The 16,816-nt window shown below is 44.5% G+C and overlaps 1 protein-coding gene and 1 long non-coding RNA gene across 4 annotated transcripts in view; one reads left to right on the plus strand and one right to left on the minus strand.

Moving 5' to 3' along the window:
- PPP1R13B (protein phosphatase 1 regulatory subunit 13B) overlaps positions 1 to 16,816 on the plus strand; it is an 87,632-nt gene that overhangs the window by 62,909 nt on the left and 7,907 nt on the right. Inside the window, exons 5-13 of one of the 3 annotated variants that reach the window (XM_079130032.1) lie at positions 2,105 to 2,206; positions 4,795 to 4,969; positions 6,070 to 6,266; positions 9,380 to 9,520; positions 11,847 to 12,027; positions 13,084 to 13,143; positions 13,605 to 13,709; positions 15,821 to 15,990; positions 16,315 to 16,816. In XM_079130032.1, the coding sequence (XP_078986158.1) occupies positions 2,105 to 2,206; positions 4,795 to 4,969; positions 6,070 to 6,266; positions 9,380 to 9,520; positions 11,847 to 12,027; positions 13,084 to 13,143; positions 13,605 to 13,709; positions 15,821 to 15,990; positions 16,315 to 16,816 (1,633 nt within the window). The remainder of the gene's footprint in view (positions 1 to 2,104; positions 2,207 to 4,794; positions 4,970 to 6,069; positions 6,267 to 9,379; positions 9,521 to 11,846; positions 12,028 to 13,083; positions 13,144 to 13,604; positions 13,710 to 15,820; positions 15,991 to 16,314) is intronic. The other 2 variants (XM_079130033.1, XM_079130034.1) reach the window with 2 other exon arrangements.
- Positions 2,213 to 13,262, minus strand: LOC306655526. Its single transcript, XR_013762279.1, has 4 exons — positions 13,134 to 13,262; positions 7,975 to 8,123; positions 3,659 to 3,791; positions 2,213 to 2,719 (listed from the first exon to the last, which is right to left on the minus strand). It is a non-coding gene; the product is annotated as an uncharacterized lncRNA (long non-coding RNA).

Below are 16,816 nucleotides of genomic sequence, written 5' to 3' on the forward strand. Positions count from 1 at the left end.
ATTCCCCTATCCCTTAACAGAGAGTCTTTTGTGGCAAGGAGCTGAGGGCAGTCTCTGGCCAACAGCATGTGAGGAACTAAAACTGACCAGCGGCCATGTATGGTAACAGACACTCTTGTAGTGCGTGGTGTGGCTAAGTCCCTCTTTCGGAGACTCACTTGGGAGCCAGCTGCAGACACCAGCATTCCTCTTGTGCATGTTCAGCCCATTCTTTTGGCAGTTTCTCTCAGTGGTGGAAGAAGAGTAGTAAATCCATGAAAATTATGAAAAAGAAAGAGGAAAAGAAGAAAAGTTTTTGCTGTGGTGATTGGGAAATCTTAGTAGGTGGAAATTAGTAACCATTTACTAGTGTTAAAGTAGAGATAGTCTTTCAGTCATTTGGACTGCTCCGCCAGACTTATTTTTGGTAGAATGAATCATTTTCTTTTCAAATGGAAGTTTCTGTAACTTAGAATTTAAAATAGCTCATTTTGAGGTGCCCTTCAACAGCTGAATGGATAAAGAAAATGTGGCACATATACACAATGGAATGTTACTCAGCCATAAAGAAGGAAATTATGTCACTTACTGGCAAATGGATGGAACTGGAGGCTACCATGCTAAGTGAAATAAACCAATCCCAAAAATCCAAAGGCCTAATATTTTCTCTGATATGTGGATGCTTACTCACAATAAGCAGTGGGGGAAGAGGGAGAATAGAAGTTCACTGATTTAGACTAAGAGGATTGAGGGGAAGGGAGGAGGGATGAGGGAATAGGAAAAGACAAATAGAATGAATCGAACATAACTTTCCTGTGTTCATATATGAATACACGTCCAGCATAACTCCACATCATGTACAGCCACAGAAATTGGAAGTTATATTCCACATATGTATGATGTGTCAAAATACATTGTGCTGTAAATGTGTAACTAAAAAGAACAATAAAAAAAACTATACCTAGTTTTGAAGAAAGGGGAGCTTCACATTGCTTCTCAAGGAGCTAATATAGATACATAGAATGGGAGCTCCAGGTAAGACCGTTGGACTAGTCCTTATTCCATTGTTCTGGAGTAAAGAATGTGCTCAAATACCATAAAAAGTTGGGAAGACATGGAGCCAGAGGGAGGGATTGGAACTGATCTTAAGAATCATGAGAGGTTTAAGGGGTGGTGGAAAGCAAAGGGTCTTGAGGATCAGTGTTGGAACTGTGATTGGAACTGAAGGGGCGGAGGAAGGCAGTCTGTTCAGAGAAGAGCTCCGCTGTTTTGTAAGCTGCCTCCTTTGGCGTGCCCCTCACTGAGTGGCCTCAAGCCCCAGCAGAGAGGCCTGTCTTGGAGAACATGTGGCATGGTACCTGAAACACACCTGGCACAATGCAGTGCACACACAGCAGGACGTGGGGAGAGTGTGCTGTGTGGAGAGCATCTGCCTCTGCTTCTTTCCTTACCTGTGAAATGTGAGTGTTGCCTTACCTGTGAAATGAACCCTCAAGGGTCCACTGGTATACAGCAGGTAGTTCAGAGCCTGCTACAGAGGAGAGGGTGTGGTCAGCTGCCATTCCAAGGTATCACCTTTTTATATTTGTTTCACATACATGATTCTGTCGGATGCTGTGTCACTTCTCCCTGTAGGCTGAACTCATCCTCCTTGAAGTACTTGTATTTTAGAACCTGTTATGTATTTATTTTCTCAAAATCAGGTGATAGTAGGATGAGAGTTGTCCTTGAGTATCATCAGTACATTTGCTTTTTTGGTTACATGTCCTTAAATATTTGACAGCCCCATCTGTTCAGATATACTTATTAATCCCCTCCTTCCATCCTAAAGAATTTATTTATAAAACACATTTTCTTAATGTTGACCCCCCCTTATTATTGTAGTGTCTGATGTTCATGTATTAGGAAAAATGTTATTTAGGAAAAAAATCTGAAACTTGCTATTCATACCTAATAAAATTAGTCAATAATTAGGAAAAGTTCTTATGAGAAAATAAACTCATTTGCATTCTCTTAACTTCTAGGGAACCTATCTAAAATTCGGATGTGTGTGAATTCTGACACTAGAGGAAGATGATTTTGCACGTGAACATCGATATCAATGAATACCTTTCATTCTCTGCAGGTTGGGAATCCACGTGTTGAACTTACCCTCTCGGAGCTCCAAGATATGGCAGCTAGGCAGCAACAGCAGATTGAAAATCAGCAGCAAATGTTGGTTGCCAAGGTAAGTGACACTTGTAGGTAAGGTAACTCTGCTCAAGATGTGTGAGCTTCATGAGTCTTTCAGATTGGAGTTTAGCTGCTCTGCACGGGTCACACTTGCCAGATGAGGCCCCCCAGGCAGGTACTGACACAGTGTCTTTTTCTGCATGTGATCCCTTCTGTGCTAACAGATGTTCCTTAGCATCATGATGGTGGGGAGGCATCAGAGCAAGACCTTCTGACCCTTGACATGCAGGCACCCTAAATAGGAAATTGTCGGCCCTGTTCAAATGTTGGACAGAATTTGGAAAGAATGCTTTCTGCTGTCACTTCTGCTTTCCTCTGGCATGTTTTCTGCCAGGGTTGGTGTTAGTGCTCTAGAGGAGCCCCACAGTCTATGCTGGAAGCTCACCTGGGCCCTGAGGCAGACAGCTGGTGAACAGGCTGCCTGGTAGGCTGCACTGTGCTGGACCTATCCGGTTGATGACGTGCCAGGCACAGTTGCTCACTGGATTCTGCAGTTGTGGTTGAGATTCTGTAAAGTAGGATTTGGAATTTTTCTAAATCATGTTTTAGTCATACTTGATAGACTATAAAAAAGTCAGACCTATTGCCCATGCTCCTGAAACTGATTCATGTTGTAAATGGTGTTAAAATGTTCTGAAATGCTATAAAGAGAACCTTTAGACACTGCCAGCTAGGTTCTTATTGCTTTCTTCTATAGAGAGATTGAATTGAATAAATGACCAATTCATTTTTTTTCATGCATTGAATGTACCATTCATTATACTATCTACTTTTATGTAAATAATAATTTATTGGATTTGTTTTAAAACTTTGTCTCATAAAGTTTACTGGATTTATAGGAATAAAAACAAAATTATTAAAATTAGAAATTATTTCACCCTATTGATTTATAAGATGATATATATAGTATATAATTATAAATTTTCTAATTCTGCCTATTTTCTTTCAAAATATTGATACAAGAATATTTCTATTTTAAAAAAAATAGGCTAAATGAGGTAGCACATGCCTGGAATTCCAGCTTATAGAGAAGTTGAGGCAGGAAGATTACAAGTTTGAAGCCAGCCTGGGTCATTTAGTGGGGCCCTGTCTCAAAATTTTAAAAATAATGGAAAAGATTGGGGATGTTGCTCAGTGGTAAAGTGCCTCTAAGTTCAATTTCCATTACTGGGGAAAACAAAACCAACTTTAGAGGCAGGTGTGATAGCGTGTGCCTGAAATCCCAGCTACTCAGGAGTTTGAAGCAAGAGGATCACAAGTTCCAGGCCAGCCTAGGCAACTTAGCAAGACATAGATAGATAGATAGATAGATAGATAGATAGATAGATAGATAGATAGATAGATAGATAGATAGATAGATAGATAGATAGATTAGATAGATTAGATAGATAGATAGAGCGAGAGCGAGAGCGAGCTTGGATACATACCTCAGTGACAGAGTGCTTACCTTGCATGTGTGAGGTCCTGGGTTCAACCCTGGCACCACAAGGAAGTAATAATACTTAAAATAAGGACTGGGGTGTAGCTCAGTGATAGATAGCTTGGCCAGCACATCCGAGACCCTTAGTTAATCCCAAGTTCTGCAAACAAAACAAAACAAAATTTTATAGTCAGTGACGTAGACCACAGTGAACTCCAGATCTTAAATACTCAAGCATATCTTTCCTGTCCTGCAGAGAGTGGTATGTAATGTCTGCAAAATCCTACCTAAGCCTCTCTGTTTGGGTATATTTCATGCATGCATGTTGGCATGAATACTTAATGTTGACTGTTATCCTTAAGATATGTTTTCACATTAATAGGGAAAAAAATTACTTAAAAGTAGGACATATATTGTTATTTTAGAATCATCCTGCTTTTAAAGTGTTTTATTGTTAATCCTGAGAAAAGCAAACACTTCCTTGATGGTTCAGTGTCCCTTAGAAATTGGAAGTTCATCTCCTGACTGATGACCTTTTCTGTTTTCATGTAAAATCCTCTGCTGGTCATGTTCACTTCCTTAAGGGGTGATTGAAGTGTTGTAAACGCCTACACTTGGGTAGAAGCAAGGAGGGCAGGGACCTGACAGCTGTGGTGGGATGCAGAGGAAACGACAGTGAGCACATGCTCTCTGCTGTGAGTCTGTCTGCACTTTCTGCAGAGGCGCTATCTTTGGCCAAGTGATGGAGAGTGGTGCGCTTAGTCTGATCCTCTTGAAAATGTCCAGACTCGTCCCATCTCACATTTGTACCCAGTAATTTCAATTTTTTGTGAACTACGCTATACAAGATTGCTGTAGTGCCGAGCCTGTAATCCCAGTGACTGTGGAGGCTCAGGCAGGTGGATAATAAGTTCAAAGCCAGCCTCAGCAATTTAGTGAGGTATTAAGCAACTCAGCGAGACTCTGTCTCTAATAAAATACAAAAGGGAGCTGGGGATATGGCTCAGTGGTTCAGTGCCCCTGGATTCAATCTGTGGTACGGAGGTGAGGAGGGAAACTCTAGCATTTGTTAGGGTAGGTGTGGAATACACTCAGTTTTTTAAATGTATACATGTAATTGTACATTTTAATTTGCAAAGTTACATCTTTTCCTTCTTTGTCAGGAACAACGTTTACATTTTCTAAAGCAACAGGAACGCCGCCAGCAGCAGTCTATTTCTGAAAATGAAAAGCTTCAGAAACTGAAAGAACGAGTTGAAGCCCAGGAAAACAAGCTGAAGAAAATTCGTGCCATGAGAGGACAAGTCGATTACAGCAAAATTATGAACGGCAATCTGTGTATGCACCCCGCTGTGTCCATACTCCCCAGACCTAGATAAAGTCAGAGGCTGGTTGCTGATGGTTCAGTCACAAATTCATGTGGAATTTTGCTACAGCAAGTGCACTAAAGCTTTACTGTTTTCTACCCCTAAGAAAATTGGGGAGTTAGGTTAAGTGATTTTTTTTTTAACTATGCATTTCCCCAGCCCTCAAAAAAGTTCATATAAAACTAGTGAAATCCAAATTAGGTTGTATTCAAGTTAATAGTGTTGTATTAACATCAATTTTCTGGTTTTGTTTTTTTAATATTTTTTATCTTTTTAATATTTTTTAGATGTCGATAGACCTTGATTTTATTCATTATTTATATGTGGTGCTGAGAATTGAACCCAGTACCTCACACATGCTAGGCAAGCACTATACCACTGAGTCACAAGCCCAGCCCCTTAATATAATTTTAATTGTACATATTTATGGGATATAGCAAGATAATTTGATATAGATATTCAGTGTATATTGATCAAATCAAGGTAGTTAGCATTTCTATCTCCTTTTAAAAGTTTTGTTAACAGTTGCAATTGCACAGGTTCATGGGGAACAGTCTATTTTAGTCAGCCCTGTTGATGCAGTTGAGAGATCCTTTTGTACTCAAGTGACCATGGTCCTTTGGCTTGGCTAGGGCTGCTCCAGGACTCATACATCATGAACATCTGTTGTCATGAAATAGCTGAAGTTTTAAGCTTCATGTGGGTGCTGGTTTTTGTTTCTGTGTGAGCTCTGTGATTTTTTCGGTTACTGCCTACATTAGGTTATAGTGATTAGCAAGACCTTCACAAGGCCTTTGTTCTGTTGGTGCCTGAGATTCCTAAGTAGTTTGACCAAGCTAGCTTTTGGATCAGTTGCCTTTAGAAATATTCAGTAACTAATAGAAGTATAACTGTTTGCTCTGTAAGTCACGTCATGTGTCCCAAAGACTTGTTGAAGTGTGTTTTAGATGATGTGACACTTTAATCCATGGTCTGGCACTAAATAATACCAGAGTTGAGTGCAGCGTATAGATATTGAGACAGGATGTCAGTTAAATGAGGTTTTTTTCTTTTTTTGGTGGGCAATTATAGCTGCTGAAATAGAAAGATTCAGTGCCATGTTCCAGGAAAAGAAGCAGGAAGTACAGACTGCAATTTTAAGAGTTGATCAGCTTAGTCAACAATTGGAAGATTTAAAGAAAGGAAAGCTGAATGGATTCCAGTCTCATAACGGCAAACTGACAGGACCAGCAGCGGTGGAGTTGAAGAGACTTTACCAGGAATTACAGGTGATTCACCTGGGTCTGGGGAAGGTTTATATAAAAACTTCCTCCTCTTTCTGTCTTTCTCCTGAGTATAGAATGAATATTCAGGGACTGGAAATGAACTAACCAATTCTAATTTAATAGTAGGTACAAACCAAGCTGGGCATGGTAGCTCACACCTCTAACCCCAGTGACTTGGGAGGCTGAGGCAGGAGGAGCGAAAGTTTGAGGCTTACTTCAGCAACTTAGCAAGACCCTGTCTCAAAATAAAAATAAAAAGTAGTGGGGATGTAGCTCAGCAGTAGAGCACCCCTGAGTTCAACCCCCAGTAAGCCCCCTCCAAAAAAAGTAAAAAGCAGGCACAAACTATGTTCTGTACAAATATATATTTGGTTTCCAAGGAACTTATTTATTCAAACATTTAGAGGGCTCTAGAAACTTGGATTTTTAACAGGCCTTTGATTAAAAGTATGGTTTGGGGAACCACCATTTGACTCAGCTATCCCACTCCTTGGCCTATACCCAAAGGACTTAAAATCCGCATACTACAGTGATGCAGCCACATCAATGTTCATAGCTGCTCAATTCACAATACCTAGTTTGTGAAACCAACCTCGATGCCCTTCAATTGATGAATGGATAAAGAAACTGTGGTATATATACACAATGGAATATTACTCAGCCATAAAGAATAAAATTATGGCATTTGCAGGCAAATGGATGGAGTTGGAGAATATCATGCTAAGTGAGATAAGCCAATCCCAAAAAACCAAAGGACAAATGATCTCTCTGATAAGCGAATGATGATACATAATGGGGGGGTGGGAGGGAGGCAAGAATGGAGGAAGGATGGATTTGTATAGAGGAAAGAGGGGTGGGAGGGGTGGGGGAAGGAAAAATAAAAGATTGAGACAAACATCACTTCCCTATATACATGTATGATTACACAAATGGTATGACTCTATTTCATGTATAACCAGAGAAATAAGTTTTACCCCCTTTGTGTATAATCAGTCAAAATAAATAAATTATTTTAAAGAAGTATGGTTTGGGGAAGCAATTTTAACTTTCATTTTGTGTCAGATTACATAATACAATAAAATTAAATTAAAAGTCATAATTAAAAGTTTTTATACAAAGTATTAATAGATACCTAATATAATTCTGGTTTGGAAAATGAAGTAAAATGGAATCATGCGTATGGTTGTAGTCATAAGATACATGTACTAAACCAGAAACCACATAGCACTGAGGAACACTGATGGGTTCAATCCACGTGATTCCCATGTTCCATCACGCCAAAACCCACCAGGCTTTTAGCCTTGTCCTTGTCCACAGGCTCTGCATCTCTTGGACCCTGGATTCTGTTTGTTCTGTGTGACATTCTCCATAGATGTGTATCATTGGCTGCTACTTTGGGGGTGGAGCGTCCTGGGTGTCTACCGTTAGCACCTATGCAGTACTGATAAACTTCCCACATAAAATAATGTCTTAAATGGCTTTAATGAGATGTAATACATCAGCAATTCAACTGTTTAAGGTGTGTGTGTCGATGGTTATTAGTATCCGCACGTAGTCATACATCCTCTGCCATAATTGATTTTAGATCATTTTCACTACCCCCAAAAGAAGCCCTACACCCCTCAGCCATCACCCATAACCACCTTTCCCCCTGGAGCTGGCAACCACAAATTGGCCCTCTGTCTCTGGGTTTGGCCACTGTGGATCTCACCATCGGAACCATGCGATATGCAGGCTTTGTGTCTGGCTGCTTTCACTCCATGTCTGCAGCATGAGATCACACTTTGAAAGGGCTCTGCAGATTGCCTTCCAATGAGCTGAATTCCCTTTGTTAGATCCTTGTCTTCTCAGGCTCAGCTGCTGTAACAAAATACTAGACGGAAGTTCAGGATCAAGGTGCTGGCAGAGTAAGTTCCTAGTGAGAGCCCACTCCTGTGGCTGCATTTCTGCTGTGTGAGAGTGAGTGCTGGTCTCTCCTCTCCTCCCCCTCTTCCTCCTCTTTTTCTTTTCCTTGTTTTTAATTGAAAAAAAATTTTTATTTTGTGGTACTGGATGTTGAACCCAGACCTTTTTATTTTACTTTGAAACAGTTACTTGGGCCTGCCTCAGTCTCCCCAGGGGTTGGGATTACAGTTGTGCACTACTGTGCCTGACTCTCTTCTCTTCTTCTCTTCTCAGAAGGACACATGTCCAACACATTGTGCGGGCTTGTCCCCTGACCTCCTCCAAACCTCATCACTCACCGCCCACAGGCCCCACCTCCAGACACCATCATACAGGGGGAGGGCTTCGGGTGTGAGGAGGAGGCACCAACATTCAGTTCGTAACCTTCAGAGTTCTGTTTCTCAGAAGTTATCATTCAGCAGGTGAATTTTCAAGCCAGAAACAAGTTCTGTGATTTTTTTTTAAACACTTGCTAAGAAAAGTACTATATCATTTTGTGAAATGAAGGTATTGAGAAAGTAAAATGACTGTGGTTGCTGTTAAGTTCTTAAACATTCTTTTACTCCTCTAAGTTTTGGATTGCAGTCTAGTTTTGCCTCTGTGGTGCACACAGGCAGGTATGTGTGCTAGTCCTATGGGCACCTGAAGAGGTACCAGTGCGGGGTGCACGCTCATGCTATCTGTTCTCTCCTGTTATTTAAAAAAAACAACAACAACAACTGGTTGCAACCCACTACAATGGAATAAGTGCATTTTTTTGTGCTTTAGGTCATTTTTGTGAGCTTCCACTGCCTCCTAGTAAAGTGGCTCATTTGTGCCCTTGGACAGGAGCAGCATTGAGGATTCTGAGGGGACTGCTGCAGTTTCTGCCCTCAGGTGCTTGTCCCCAGGGTTCCACGCTCATCTTGTAGAGTCGCTTTTGGCCCTGGTCCCTGTGTCTACTTTGAAGAGGACCTGTGGTTCCACGCATCTGCTCTCTTTTTGTTCTAGAACAGCTCTGCTCTGGCTTTGCCTTGCCACACCTACAGGACACAGCACACGGTGGCAATGTGTTTATGTAAACACCATCCCAACTTAAGTCTGCCTTATCTTTCTTTCCTTTTTCTCCCTGCAGTGAGAACTTGACTTCTTCATTAATACAAGTCTTAAAAGTCGTGCTTTCTGTTTTACAGATTCGTAACCAGCTTAACCAGGAACAGAATTCAAAACTCCAGCAGCAGAAGGAACTCTTAAATAAGCGCAACATGGAGGTGGCCATGATGGACAAGCGAATCAGTGAATTGCGTGAACGTCTTTATGGCAAAAAGATCCAGGCATGTGAACGAGAAAACTTCTGTGAGATAAACTCAAGTAGTAGCTCATCTACAAGCACTGATCTTCACCCAATGAACCATGTTCCTCTCACTTGCCATAGCCAGTCAGCAAACTGGCCATAAGCCCCTAGAGTGACAGTAACAGAAAGTTCACTTTCTCAAAAGACCCAATTGCTTCCTAGCATGTGAGGCTGGACTCCACCCAGCCTGGCTTGGTGTCCTTGCCTCCACCTTTTCCATGGGCTTCTGCCTCTTCAGCACTTGAGAGTGTTGTTAGCTCTGGAGCTGTAGCACCTGGCCTGGTCTGTGTTCTACCATTTTAAGCTGCCATTTTGGGTAAATTTCTTGACCATTCATTTTCTTGTTGTAAAGGGATCTGTCCTGCCCCTCCCAGGCATTATTGTAAGAATTATTAGAAATAACCCATCTGTTTGGGTGCAGTGTACAGTGGTGCATACCCATGATCCCAGTAACCTTGGGAGGCTGAGGCAGGAGGATCTCAAGTTTTGAGGCCAACTCCAGCAACTTAGCAAGATCCTGTCTCAAAATAAAACCCAGGTGGTAGAGCATCCGGGTTCAATCCCCATCCCCAAAAAAGGATTTTGTAAACTCTTGAGCAAAATGTTCTATAGGTGTTATATTAAAAAAAATCTTTGTTAATATGAATTTCAAAAGATAGTAAATACTGAACAAAAATTGAAATAGTACAGAAATATATAAAGGAATATGCCAGTCTTCACCTTGTTCTTCAGTGGAGACTGTTGCTGGCGGTCCCTGTCATTTGTGCTGAATAGACAGAGAGATGTAGAATTTAGTTAAGTGGGATGGTCAGAATCAGTAGCCACATGGCTGCACCTGCATTTTCTTAGTAATTGCAGCATGCTTTCTCTCGGTCACTCCTCCTGTATACATCTGTGTACCGCTCTGTGGTCTCAGGGCCTCTCTCCCTTCCACCACACCCGAGTCAGGCAGGGCGTCCTGTGTGTTGCTGCTGCTTGGTGCTTTGGGGAGCACGTGCAGCACCGAATGCCTGCACAGATGAAAGACTGCTGTTCCCTCTGTGTCTTTGGCTGGGTGTGGCATGTGACCTTTCTGCACTGGTGTCACTCAGGGCCTGAGTGCAGAGCCCATGGAGCATGAGAGTGGAGCAAATGGCCTGATAGCAAAGATATCTTCCCAGAGTTCTCATGCACACACAAAGTGATTGACGCTTTTGTAGGGCAGTGGCAGAGTGTCCTCTTGTCAGCCTCTGCTACTCTGAAGGATTCTGTGAGGAGGCAGGCGTGGATTTCAGGGCCTTATCCAGATGGGATGGGCATGGAAGATGATAGAGGAAGAGGGAAGCTGCCATTCCACAGCAGAATCCATTTTTTACTTATAAATCCACCCTTCTTTCAACCCAAGTTTGAAGGTCAGTAGTTTGTGTAACTATGATTTTCAGATGATGGTTTTCCTTTTTCTCTCCTATGAACAGCACAGGCCATAGGTGAGGGGATGCATGCACCTGCTCCATGCTGACTTACGTAGCAGAGCTTTAGTACTGGTGTGATGGTCAGGGTTCCTCAGAGAAGTACAACCACAGTGTGTGTGCATATGTTTGTGACTAACTTATGTGTGTGTGCACATGTAAATAGAGGAATTAATCTTGAGGAGTTGGTCATGTGAACGTGGAGACTAGCAAGTCCAGGCTGTAGGCCCAGGGAGAGTTGGTGTTGCAGCTCAAATCCAAGGCAGTCTACTGTAGCACCCTGTCTTCTGGGGAAATTCAGTCTTCTTTTAAGACCTTCCACTGACTGGATATGGCCCACGTTCCCCTGGAGGATCATCTGCCTTACTCAGAGTGCACATGGCCTACCCAAGTTGATGCATAAAATTAACCATCAAAATGTCTTTATCCCTTCTACCTGCTGCCTCGGGATTTCTGAGAAGTCAGTCAGTGCCTCTGAAGAGATGTACCTCCACATGAAGGTCCTGAGTACTCTGAGCAGTTGTGAGAGTCACAAATCCTCTCGCCACAGTGACATGTGCAGACAGTTGCAGGAGGTTGCGGACCTCCACAGAAGGCCTGCCTTGGGACCCTAAGGAGTCAGGCTCTTTTGTTCTTGGGCAGTATTTTGTGGCCAGTATCCTCTCTCTCTCTGGCTGTGTCCTTGCTCAGAAAGGCACAGCTGCCCTCAAAGAACCAGGCTCACCATCAGGAGTCAGAGCCTCACATCCTCAGTGCAGAGAATGGCTCCCATGGCTTGATCAAGTGCCCCAAACAACCCCCCCCTTTTCTTTTTAAATTTTGAAGAATCTTAACTCTTCATTTCCTCCTGATTTACAGCTGAACCGTGTGAATGGCACATCCTCGCCACAGTCACCCCTGAGCACGTCTGGCAGGGTTGCTGCTGTGGGGCCTTACATCCAAGTTCCAAGTGCTGGGAGCTATCCCGTCCAGGGGGACCCTATAAAACCCCAGTCTCTCACTATTGCCTCAAATGCTGCCCACGGGAGATCTAAATCCGGTGAGTAGCCCAGGCCCTTTCCTGGGGAGAATGCTGGAGCAGGGTAGGGACCCTGAGGCCCTGCCCCATACCAGGCTCCAGGCCATCCACTGAGGGACTTGGTCTTCTGGGCAGTGTTTGAGCATTTGTGTGTCACTGTGGTAATGATGCCCCTAAAACGAAAGTGAATTATTCTTATCCATCTAAAGGTCTTCATTGTGACTTTTTAGAACCGAGGGTTGAATAAAACACTCCCTGTCAGCACAGGTTTGTGTGCCCTGAAGGCTCCAAGCACAGCCGAGACCAGGTAGAGGCCACTGCCCTGTGGACAGAGTGCTTTAGCTCATCTTTACTTTCCCTGCTCAGCTAGGTCCTCTCGATCAGAAACTCCACAAACCATTATTGTCATCTTGGCACAGTAGTGCGGTATGAGTAGGCCCCCAGGCCAGGCTCATGTAGCGATCACCACATGGCATCCTGGCTGGGCACCGGTGGGTTCTGCATGGGTAGTCTGTTTTTTAAACCCACCACATTAAAAAGTCAGAGCTTCTAGCAGAGCATGGTGGCACACACCAATAATTCTGACAATAAAGTAGGAAGATTGCAGGTTTAGGACCAGTGTCAGGAACGAAGCCTTGTCTGAAAATAAAAAATATGAAGGGCTGGAGGTGAGCTGGACACAGTGACACATGCCTGTAATCTCAGCACTTGGGAGGCTGAGGCAGGAGAATCACAATTTCAAAGCTGTCCTAAGCAACTTAGTGAGACCCTGTCTTTAAAACATAAAATAAGGGCTAGGTATATGGCTCACTGTTAAGTGCCCCTGGGTTCAATTCCCAGTAGCAAAAAAAGGGGGTGACTGGAGATGTAACTCAGTGGTAGAGCACTTAGGGCTCAGTCCCCAGTACCAGAAAAAAAGAAAAAAGCTGGGGCTCCTTTCCATAGGACCTTCTTTATGACAGGTTGACTTGTTTTCCTGTAACACAGTGTCAGGAGGTCATGTCCCGACACACTGGGACATCCCTTCATTTATGAAAACAGTGTAGCTGCTCTTCCTCTGTTCTGTCCTGTTTTCAGGATTGGTGACTGATGTGTGCTGGTCTTTTGTTTGTGACACTTGCTCTGACCTGGTACCTAGTAAGTACAGTGGTACATCTGCTGCTCCCACTGGGAGGCTCAGGGCTCCATCTGAACTGCAAGTCCTTGGAGACCACAGCCACTGCTCAGATCTCTTCACGGCCCTGGTCTTGGTGGTGTTCTCTGATGAGCTTCTGTTATGGTTTGAGCCACCCTTTCTGTGGGAGGAGTGGTTGTCTGCATCAGTACAGGTAATGAGCACAGCCAACTCCTTCCAGCTGAAGGCGGCTCCTATACCCACTCTCCTTTCTGTGCTGTGCTGCCTTAGCAGCTTGCTGGAAGAAGACGGCCTTGCAGAGGCCTGGCCTCAGTCCTTCCACCGTGGTGTAGAGCAACTGGACACAGGAACCTGTGTACACCCATGCTGGGGGCAGAATCTCAGACATGGAGTCAGGGCATGAGGTCCCCACGATGAGGACACTAACCCTTGCTGTCGGCTATCCTGGTTCTGTGTCACACAGATGGCCACAGTAGATCCAGAGTGACCAGCATGTGGACAGTGTCAGACCTGGACATCAGGCTTGACTGCAGCTCATTGCAGCATTCTGCAAGCCCACTCATAAACCGTATGTGGCTAATGGGCTTAGCGGGATGCTTTCAATCTCCTTTCACACAGACCGAATCAGCAACCATTTGTTTTTCCAAACTGACAAAGGGCTGTTCATCATCTGGATGTGGAAACAGCACTGTGCAAACAGGTGTCTCTCCCCAGCTGGTGTCGAGTTGGTCCACGTGCCCAATCACTCACAGGAAGAGCTGGACACCAAGTTACAGGCTTTGCCACATGACGGTTTTGGTTTGGGGGAGTTTTTGTTTGTCTACTTCTTTTTCAAAAGTTCATCTGAGGGGCTGGGGATGTGGCTCAGTTGGTAGAGTGCTTGCCTCTCGCATCACAAGGCTCTGGGTTCAATCCCCAGCACCACCAAAAAAAAAAAAAAAAAGTTCATCTGATTTTCTGAGTTCATGATGAAGTTTCAGTTTATGTTCAGTGCAAGAATCTCCCATCACAATGAAAAGTACTACAGTATGAGAAGCAGTGTCCTGCCTTGTGTGCCTCCAGCTCTTCCCTGAGAAAAGGAGGTGACTTCTTAGTCCTCCATGGCTGATTTCATAAAAATGTCCATTGCTGAGGGCTTTTAGAAGCCACTGAACAGCCATGCACCCCGAGAGGATAGAAACCCAGGTCCTGGGCTGGCACCTGCTCCTCCTGCTTGTCTCTTTGGGGCTCAGGTGGGCTCTGCTTTTCCCTATCAGCACAGAGCGCTCCCCTCAGGGCCCACATGTCTTCAGAGTCAGAGAACTCTAAGGGGATGGAGTTACACGCACGTGTGGCCTGCAGGAGGCTGACAGCTTGCACTGGTTGAGACACTGGCTGGGGCCTGGTGACTTGGGTGGCGTCCTCAGCACTGTAGGAATCAAGCCCCACAGCAGTGAGCGCAGCAGGCCATGCAGCAGCACCACTGCAGGTCAGGGTGGCTCTGGAGCAGCCTATGTGTGGCTTGCTGCACTCAGGCTGTACCAGAGCACATTTGAGAAGCTTACTTTTCATGTTTTACCTCAAATTTTGGTGTGAAGACAAATGACTACCTTGTGCTGCTTAGTTACCCCTTCTGCCTATGCTGATTTCTGTCCATCCCAAACTATGATGGCTGGAGCGGTTGCCACGTCTAAGCAGCTCTGCACCTTGCTTGTTGAAGAAAAGCAGGTCCCCATCCACGCAGGGTACAGCTGATCCACAGATGCTGTGACACATGGATTATAGTGTGTGACCCTACATGACCAGGGAGCCCCTCTGCACCCTTTTTCTGTTTGGAAAATGCTCTGTAAAAACACGAATCTTTTCAGTAGCTTTCTTGGAAACCTGGGGATGATTGACTCTCTAATCACTGCAGCAGATCAGTGGGAACTTATGCTGGCCTCTTGTGATTGCTGATTATCTTAGCAGAAAGGACTTCCTCACTGAAGGAGAAATTTGATTAATCGTGCAAGTAGTACAGGTCAAACCTGTTAGGAAATCAAAAGATAAATCTTAAGGATTTAAAAAACAAAGGATCTTTTTTATTGCTGTACGAAATTGTATTTATAAACAGTTTTCAAAGCTAAGTGCAGCCAGACATGGTGGCACACACCAGTAATCCCAAGCTGCTCAGGAGGCTGAGGCAGGAGGATTGCGAGTTCAAAGCCAACCTCAGCAATGGAGAGGCACTAAGGAGCTCAGTGAGACTCTGTCTCTAAATAAAATACAAAATAGGGCTGGGGATGTGGCTCAGTGGCCAAGGACCTCTGAGTTCAATCCCTGGTACCAAAAGAAAAAAAAAAAAATTCTTAAGTGCTATTGCTTGCTTAATTCTGTGCTGTGGGTGTAATGAATTTGACCTGTACTTCAGTGGGTATAACCTGTCCTGCACCAGCCTTAGCATGGTCTTTGAGTCACTGGCCTTGTTGGCCACACTGGCCAGGAGTTTCCCATAGAGGCTACCCTGGGCTCATGCACAGACCTGTGGGGGTTTGTGCAGGTCGATAGCTCCATGTGCCAGATGGTGGTTGTCCTCTTGGTTGATGGAGCTCCCTCAGAATGTGAAGTCCCAGTGATATTTGTATTCTGGCAAAGTGTACTTTTAGATTGGCGCAACTGATTTCAAGAAAAATTTCACTTAGATTCTGTGTTCTTTTCAAGCTAATGATGGAAGCTGGCCAACATTAAAGCAGAATTCTGGCTCTTCGATGAAGCCGGCGCAGATGGCCAATGTGGATTGGAAGGACCCAGGCGTGGAGGGGGCTCTAAAGCAGGGTGCGATCTCAAGTCAGCCGCTACCCTTGTCTGCACTGGGAGCCACAGAGAAGCTGGTAGGCCACCTGTCCTTACCACAGAGTATCATGAGTTTAAGGACCAGCCCCTTAAACTCAAACTCAGTGGCGTGAAGCAAATCAATCCACATCACCCCCAGGATTCTAGGGTTACTGCACCTTCAGGGCCTGTGCAGAACACACATGCATAGGACTTTTGCCTAAGTTTTGCAAATGATGAGCCCAACAGTGTGCCCTGTGTCCTGGTCACAAGCTGATTTGAAGGATTACAAATTCTACCATGTATTCTTTTGCAAGTACGGGTTTAAATGTGCTTAACTTTCCAAAGAGTAACTTGTTTCTCTTCTTAACACCTAAATTTAGGGCGTGGATATTGGTAAAGGGCCACCTCCCATCCCTGGTGCAGGCAAGCCACTGCCTCCAAGCTATGGGACATACCCAAGTCCTGCACCCCTGGGCCCAGGGTCAGCAAGCTCCCTGGAGAGGAGGAAAGAAGGCAGCTCACCCAGACCCAGTACAGGCCCACCCAGCCGGCCGAAGCCTGCACCGCTGCCCCCTGCAGCCAGTGCCCCCCAGCCAGGCTCCTCACAGCAGATCCAGCAGAGGATTTCTGTGCCTCCAAGTCCCACGTACCCGCCATCAGGGCCACCTGCCTTTCCAGCTGGAGATGGCAAACCTGAACTCCCACTGACGGTAGCCATTAGGCCCTTTCTGGCTGATAAAGGATCAAGGCCACAATCTCCCAGGAAAGGACCCCAGACGGTGAATTCAAGTTCCATATACTCCATGTACCTCCAGCAAGCCACACCACCTAAGAATTACCAACCAGCAGTGCACGGCACCTTAAACAAGTCAGTTAAAGCAG

This window comes from Sciurus vulgaris (genome assembly GCF_902686455.1).
Source record: "Sciurus vulgaris genome assembly, chromosome: 2".
Taxonomy (NCBI): Eukaryota; Metazoa; Chordata; class Mammalia; order Rodentia; family Sciuridae; genus Sciurus; species Sciurus vulgaris.